Source organism: Geospiza fortis, unplaced genomic scaffold (genome assembly GCF_000277835.1).
Source record: "Geospiza fortis unplaced genomic scaffold, GeoFor_1.0 scaffold506, whole genome shotgun sequence".
In the NCBI taxonomy this organism is placed as follows: Eukaryota; Metazoa; Chordata; class Aves; order Passeriformes; family Thraupidae; genus Geospiza; species Geospiza fortis.
The window spans coordinates 413,681-415,472 of record NW_005054493.1 but is presented as its reverse complement, the minus strand read 5'-3'; the positions used below and the strand labels follow the sequence as shown (position 1 = coordinate 415,472).

The 1,792-nt window shown below is 60.4% G+C and overlaps 1 protein-coding gene across 1 annotated transcript in view; it reads right to left on the bottom strand.

The window, feature by feature from the left end:
• The window catches only part of TOR3A (torsin family 3 member A), a 6,954-nt gene extending 5,166 nt beyond the window's left edge, over nucleotides 1-1,788 (bottom strand). The window contains exons 1-3 of the mRNA XM_031063299.1: nucleotides 1,488-1,788; nucleotides 1,048-1,161; nucleotides 140-405 (exon numbers count right to left, since the gene is read on the bottom strand). Coding sequence (XP_030919159.1) covers nucleotides 140-405; nucleotides 1,048-1,161; nucleotides 1,488-1,788 — 681 coding nt within the window. The remainder of the gene's footprint in view (nucleotides 1-139; nucleotides 406-1,047; nucleotides 1,162-1,487) is intronic.
• Nucleotides 1,789-1,792: the final 4 nt, after the last annotated feature.

The window sequence follows — 1,792 nt, the reverse complement described above, 5'->3', positions numbered from 1 at the left end:
GCTCAGCAGTAACCAGGCAGTGCTGTGGGACCCAGTTTCCCTCACAAACCCAAGGCACAGCCCCACAGAAGCTGCTGGGAAGGACACGAACTCCAGCCCAGCCCAGCCCACGGGATCACCCCCTGTTGTTGGCTCTCACCTTGTAGGAGTCCACGTAGTTGTGGTGTGGGAAGTGGAGCAGGGACACGAACACCCTGACACAGTCACTCCTCAGCCCGTCCCGGTACAGGTGAGTGGCCACCATCCGAGCCACAAAGTTCTTCCCCGTGCCAGACCAGCCATGGAAGGACAGGACCAGAGCCTTGGGGGGCCGTGGGCTCTGCAGGAACCCCTGCACTGCCTGCAGCACCACATCCTTGGCCAGGTGCTGCCCGTGCAGCTGCCCATTGAGCTCTGCCTCCAGCCCTGCACAGAGAGCACGAGCTCAGCTCCACCTGCCAGCGCAGCTACTGCAGGTGGAGGTAAGAGGAGAAAACATGGCACAGCTGCCTGGTCAAGAGGACTGTGAAGTGGCATTAAAGCCACAGGCTGCCTATGCCCTGCCTACATCAGCCTCTGGCCCCAAAAGGACACAAAATCTTCCACTGACTCCTTTTTTCCTTTAGGAAAAGGCAGGGATGCTTGGCAGCTGCAGAGAGCACCGGTGCCCCAAGGCCCTCCCAAGCTCCCAGCACAGGGCTTGCATAGCAGGAATCTCAGGGACAGCAAACACAAAGACACCTGCTCATGGCTTACACACAGGTGTCAGTGTGCCCTCCCGACCTAGGGCAGGGTCCTGAGCCAGTTTGGATCCTGCTAAATGTGCCTGGAAGCTATGGGATGCAGGCAGGGCTCGTGGCAAGCTGGAGCAGATACGCTGTGCAGTAAGGAACAAACAAACTCTCTTTGGTCTCAGAACTTCAAATGGGACACAGGACTGAGCTCAGCCTCTCACCCTCCCACAGCTCAGCACCCCACTCAGAAAAGCCCTTCACTAACACCACTTTGTAGAATATGCTTTAACAGGAAAAAGCCTCAAAACAAGCCACAAAGCAGCACAGCCCCTACCTGTGATGTTGTTGATTATCCTGCAGTCTCCTGTCTCACAGCACTTGCCGAAGCTGCAGTACCAGGCAGAGAGGATCTCCAGGTAATCCTGGCCCACCAGAGGAAAGCTCCAGCCTGGAAACGGGAGCAGAATGAGCAGAGAGGTTCCAGGAAAGGCTTTTTTACATTTTGGGCTCACGGCAATCCTCTCTCAGGTGCACGGACTCAGCCATGTCCCTGCGGGCAGCCCTGGCTGTGGGGAGGGACAATGAGCTCGGAACTGGCAGCAGCTCGAGATGGCTCCGAGTGCGCAAGAAGTGCAAGAGCCTCATCCCGGGGTGTGCCAAGGAGGGGCAGCAACCTCGGGAAGGAAGGGCAGCGCCACAGGAGCCGGGGCCACAGCAGGGTCCGGACCCGCTGCTCCCTCCGGAGCACGGGAGAGAACAGAGCAAGGCGCTTACCTGGGATGGGACTGGCCTCTCGTTCTCCTTGCTGCTTCTCCTCCTCCTCGCAGCTCTCCTGCCACACCTTGCACGCTAGGTACTGCCAGTAGTGCTTGGAGAGAGCTCCCAAATGCTTCTTCACGGCTTCGTACCTCAGCCTGCCCCACGGTGCCCCCTCCGGGACGGCTCCCTGCTCCTCTGCCCAGGGCGCCCGGGGCGGTGGCGTTGTCCCGGGGCTGCCCGAGCCGCCCAGGAGCAGCAGCAGCACCAGCACAAAGCAGCCGAGCCCGCGGGGGGCCGGGCGCCCGGGCGGGCCCATGGCA